The sequence below is a fragment of the Pseudoliparis swirei genome, chromosome 17 (assembly GCF_029220125.1).
Source record: "Pseudoliparis swirei isolate HS2019 ecotype Mariana Trench chromosome 17, NWPU_hadal_v1, whole genome shotgun sequence".
NCBI classification, from domain to species: Eukaryota; Metazoa; Chordata; class Actinopteri; order Perciformes; family Liparidae; genus Pseudoliparis; species Pseudoliparis swirei.
Genome location: NC_079404.1, coordinates 5,758,412 through 5,764,109, shown reverse-complemented (window position 1 = coordinate 5,764,109; position 5,698 = coordinate 5,758,412). Strand labels below are relative to the sequence as shown.

The following is a 5,698-nucleotide window of genomic DNA, read 5'->3' as shown; positions in this document are numbered from 1 at the left end:
TCGTTGAACGTGGCATGTCGGTTCCAACCTGTAGAAGGAATCAAACGGAGACTTTAATCGTCCCGTTCATCTTTTGGCCGACGGGCTTTCTGTAAGAACAACTCCCGTCTCACATCTAAAAAACTGAAAAAATAAACCGGTGCATGACGACCACAATAATATGTATTTGACTTGAATACAGAAAGGGCACTTTTCTCATCCAGGGCAAAAGGGCAGGTGCTTGAGCACCACTAGGGCTCTACCTGTGCACGCGCCTGTGTGTGTGTGTGTGTGTGTGTGTGTGTGTGTGTGTGTGTGTGTGTGTGTGTGTGTGTGTGTAACTCACTTGAGTAAAGAATTGCCATAATATAGAAACAGCTTTTTCCAATGCAAACTTTTCTCAGATAACTACTTTCCTAAAAATAAAACAGAGCAAATCTTTTTCTGATTTTCATGAATGCAACACAGGCTGTTTACTGCTGGTGCGGAGGTAACATTGACCCCGCCTACCTGGTGACGGATTATGTGCCGGTCTGTGAAGGCAACATTTCAGAGTGACAATAGCATTGTCCAATCGCTGTCCCCAGAAACCCGGCTGCGGTTCAGAATGGACCAATGGCTGTGAGCGAGGGCGGTCTGCTTGTTGAAGCCGGACTTGTTTCGTTTCGGTTAGCCACCGAGACAGGCATTTTGTTAACAATGCGACTGCTAATTAACAGTTTTGCGGTTAATATATACTAGTATCTTATATTTCATGAGAATGGGGTCATTTAAATTCATCGCTGGACCAGAAAACACAGCGACAGAGGCCACAGTCACAGAGGTAAACACTAACTGAGTCGACGTTTTTTGAACAGCTAATGTTAGCTTAGATAGCTAACTACAATAACTTAGTTAGACTATTGGCTGAAATTTATTAGCCCGAGTTTGACTCGACTAATATATATATTGTTATTCTGTGGTTGCTAGTTACGAGCTTATAGGTTGATAAACAAAAAAACGCCCCTGCTTGGAGGCCAGTTGTATTCGCCCCGGCTTTTACAAACATGGGTAGGTTAATGTCGATAAAAACGTTAGCAGTGCTGTTGAAATAGTTAGGTTAAGCTAATATATTCTAAGCTAAATTATTGTATAGTCGGTTTGATTAACAGTTAGAGTCATAACGTAACTCCTGAAACAGCCAGGACTGACGGTATATTAACGTGATATATATATTAAGGAAACACGACTGCTGAGATGGTGTTAAGTGACAGATTTAGCAGGGGCATAATATTGAGGTTAGCTCTACAAAGAAATATAAACCCCAGGGACACTATCTAAACGTGGTTACAAATATCATAATACAGAAGACGTATCGACACTCGTGGTATCAGATTCATGCTAATGGTTCAGATCTTGTGAAATGGGACAAGAAGGTCTGCCACCCCGACTGGTTAGCTGCATATCGGTCCAAATAATGAGTCTTTGCTGGGAGAGTTTGACTGCTGCTGCAGATATAACGTGTTAGTTTAATGTGTGAGCACATCCTCAGTCGTGCGTGCCAGTGTTTACACAGTTCCAGTTGGTTCTGAGTGATGCTGCGATGTGATATCTGATCCAAGAGGCTCTGCCCAGTTGGATCCAGACACGATCTCTGGGCAGCTCAGGTTTGTTTACTTCGACAAGAGAAGCAGCAATATGTCACACGGTGACATAGAGGTTATGTCTATAGAACATTAATCAAACCGTTTTTGATCTTCAGTTAATTGTATGATTGTATTCATGGGTGTGCTGTCACACAGCTATTACATGGTTATTAATCATAGGACATTATTTTAGTACCTCGCTGCTGCAGCTTTTGTTCATTTTAGTCGGTCATATTACATTAACTACTAGTTAATATTACATTAACTACGAAATATGTAAACCGCGTTTTAGTATGTTATGCATAATCAGGTTTATACTTGTGGCTATTATAGTTCTGTCCTCATTCTAATTGTAACATATAATAATAAAAGTGTAAAACATGAGGTTTTCCAAGATGGTTATTGTGCCGTGACAATCTCCTACCATTACAACCCTGCCGACAATAATGGTGTTTGAATGAATAAATGGTGCTCGAAACTACGTACATTTCAAAGTAAGCCCTTTGCCAGTGTATGGTGATATTTATTATACAAAGGAACATATTGATGTGCTGTTGATGTGCTCGCGATGGAAGAGGGTGTTAAGGGGAGAAAAAGTCTTCTTTTTAAAATAAATGCCCCGCTCTTGGTATTGCCATGCCAGACTGCATGTATGTTGTTTCAGTTGCCTTTTCGACCTAGTATGTGTGTGTGTGTTTGTGTGTTTGATAGATAGATAGATAGATATATACTTTATTAATCCCCAAGGGGAAATTTGTCGTCACAGTAGCAGCACCAATAAACTAAACACACAAGAATAAAATATAAAATATAAAAAACAGGGATGAAAGATATAGATGTATACAAGTAAACTATCAAATACAAAATGAAGTTTCTATATATGTATATAAAATGAAACATATGTATATATACACACACACAAACAAATATAATACAATTTGTGTATATATATATTATAATTTCATTTGTGTGTTTGTTTACAGGCCAGGCTGGTGTGCCAAGGAATAAACAATCACAGCTACATCTGCGTGTCAGGCCACTGCTGTGGAGAGACCCAGTGCTGCAGCTACTACTATGAACTGTGGTGTGAGTTACCCCCCCCCCCCCCATATCCAGTGACGGACTGTTTGAATGGTTTCTCGTCATGACACTTTGATCAAATGACCTGAAGCAATACTGCAAGTGCATAAATGTGTCAATAAATCGAACCATACGGCTCATGCTATATGCATTTTGCTATGTAGTTTTAGTTTATGCGCACACATTACACCCGACTATAGAGGAAATCTGGAATGCAACAGAAGGGGTGACATAGATTGAGGATCTGATGTTCGATAAAGATCCGGATTTGTACCAGTTGAGCCGGAACCGGTGACAAATCTATCGCCTACAATCTGCACTTGTTTTGCCCTGTCTGCCCGATTGTGTGTCCTTAACATTGCATGTGGGTGCTTCTGTAACTTAAGGACTCCCAGTCCATACAAACAATTGCTAAAGATAAACAGTGAGCTGAGTGATAAGCGTTCATTGATTTAGCCGTGTGTGGCATCGCTGACGTTACAAAAACATGCATTTCTGCAGATTGATGTTCTGCTTGTTGGCCAAATGTTCTGACGAAGTGCTGCCATTACCTCCCATATTGTGAGGGTTTTATTGTATTTTTTTATAATAAATATAAAGTTGTTATATTTTATTTAACAAAGTTAAAAAAAGAAAGTTCAGTTTATTTTGTATAGCCCAAAATCACAAATCACAAATGTGCCTCAGAGGACTTTACAATATGTTTACACTTAAGACATCGTTACACACAAATAACACCACTCACTCCACTGGCTCTCTGTCTCACTCCTGTTTGACTACACACTCAGTGGTCATAACTCTTTTAAGACTGGCCTAAAAACATTGTGTTGAATCAAAAGTCAAGCCTCATATTCCTTTAGACATAAAAACAATAAATCGCAGCCTCTTCCACACAGACATACAACTTTTTGACTCACCATTGGTATCGGCTCTGCACTCGGTATCGCTGTTACAAACCGAGACTACAACATGGATGGGAGACCAGCCGAGTTTGAAAACGATAAATGGGCATTTATTTGAAAGAATAACACATCAAACTTAAACAAACAAAACTAGAACGGGCACTCGGTAGAGCGCATACCTTCGCATATCACAAGATTGGGCATTGAATTATGAACATGTTGGCATTAGTTGCATGCCAATTGGATATAAATTGACCGTGCTATGGTAAAAATAAGATTTTGACCTTTTCATGACCTTGACCTTTTACCCGATCGATCCCAAAATCTAATCAACTGGTCCCCGGATAATAACCAATCATCCCACCAAATTTTATGCGATTCAAGAAGATTTTGACCTTTTTCATGACCTTGACCTTTGAGCCAATCGATCCCAAAATCTAATCAAATGGTCCCCGGATAATAACCAATCATCCCACCAAATGTCATGCGATTCGGTTTAATACGTTTTGACTTATGCGAATAGCACGCACGCATACAAATACACGGCGATCAAAACATTACCTTCCGCATTTTCAATGCGACGGTAACAAATGGGCTGTCGTGTCCGCCAGCCAGTCCAGGGAACGAGCCCCCTTGTCTTCAGGTGTTGATACTTTAGAGCAGCCTCCGGGCTCAGGTGTGGCTCATCAGCTGAAACACAACACAGGCAAAAACAAACAGGACCCGGATCCCAAGTGGAAGTGCAGCAAACAATCGCTTCTTGCCTGCCGCCGGGTCAAATCAACAATGCGTCCGGTGTTCCTGCGTGTGTTCTGTTTGCGTACAGAACGGGGGGGGACGTGAGATCCAATGAAGCGGTCCCGTTCTAATGTCGGGTTTAAACGTCCAGAGCCGTCCGCCTGTGATGGGTCGTCATCCAAGGTGCTTGTTGCCGTCGGGTCTGAACAAAGACAGGCTGTCGGATCTCCATTTCTTTCAGCGGTGTGGAAAACACCCACTGAAAGTTGTCACCTTGTAATAAATATGAATTCTTCCTCTTTTTGTGTGTCACGACGACATTAAAATCTGACGCAAGTGAGATTTTTGGCTCAATATTTTTTTTGAACAAAATGTCGTACACCGTTGATCTCGATATGTACTAAGTGTGTTATGTACTGTGGGCTTCCCGCAGGGTTCTGGCTGGTGTGGACTCTGATCATTATCCTGACGTGCTGCTGCATCTGTCAGCACTGGCGCTCCAAGCAGCGCTTCCAGCAGCAGCGGCGGCAGAACGAGATCAACCTCATCGCGTACCGAGAGGCCCACAACAACTCCCAGCTCCCCCTCTATCTCAGTGAGAGTCTGCGGCACATTCCACACAAAGCTGCTTTCTACCTCTCTGACAAAACACTGCGCACGTTTGCAAGGCAACTTATCGGTTCTCTGTCCTTGATTTGTGTAAAAATTAGGGCTGTCAATCGATTAAAAAAAATTAACTAATTAATCGCACATTTTGAAATTCATTAATCGCGATTAAAAGTTTTTTTTTCTTCTAAAGACTAAATCTTCTAAATGAATGAGTAATCCCTTCAGACAGCGTGTATTTTAGACACTTGTTTAATTGTATTCTTTTTTAAAGACAAAACTTCACACAGAGCTGTGTTTTCAAAGAGGCTCCTACCTATAAAGTGCCAGCGAGGTATTTAATATCGTGGATGATAAATTGTTTCTTCAGTGAAACATCCAGATTAGTAAGAAAAGGTGTATTAGAGACCCCATTGGTCCTGACATCTTTAACATTGAACAACAGCAGAACAAGTGGCCTTGGTAAACTGACAAATGTGTCATGTTAACCCTCTGGAGGCTGGGCTCATTTTCTCGATTTTACAAAACAATGTAAATTCACCTTTTAAAGGCTTTTGCATGTGACACATCCCAGTGTTTCCCCCACCATTCTATCAGGGTGAGGCCCCGCCCCCCTGTAATGTTCTCTATAGCGCCAGATTACAGCAGAAGTAATGTACGGTTATTTTCTTCAAGACGTCTTTGTTCTTTTATTAAACTAAATGTCTGTTATTGATCGTCTCTACAGCAGCATGTCATTCTGTCTCCACGTGTCGTTCACACTTCTCA

General features: G+C 41.2%; 1 protein-coding gene across 1 annotated transcript in view; it reads left to right on the top strand.

Annotated features, from left to right (window-relative positions):
• The first annotated feature begins 639 nt into the window (after positions 1-639).
• wbp1la (WW domain binding protein 1-like a) overlaps positions 640-5,698 on the top strand; it is a 5,954-nt gene continuing 895 nt past the window's right edge. The window contains exons 1-3 of the mRNA XM_056435579.1: positions 640-802; positions 2,588-2,690; positions 4,758-4,919. Of these exons, the coding sequence (XP_056291554.1) occupies positions 734-802; positions 2,588-2,690; positions 4,758-4,919 (334 nt within the window). The 5' untranslated portion in view covers positions 640-733. The remainder of the gene's footprint in view (positions 803-2,587; positions 2,691-4,757; positions 4,920-5,698) is intronic.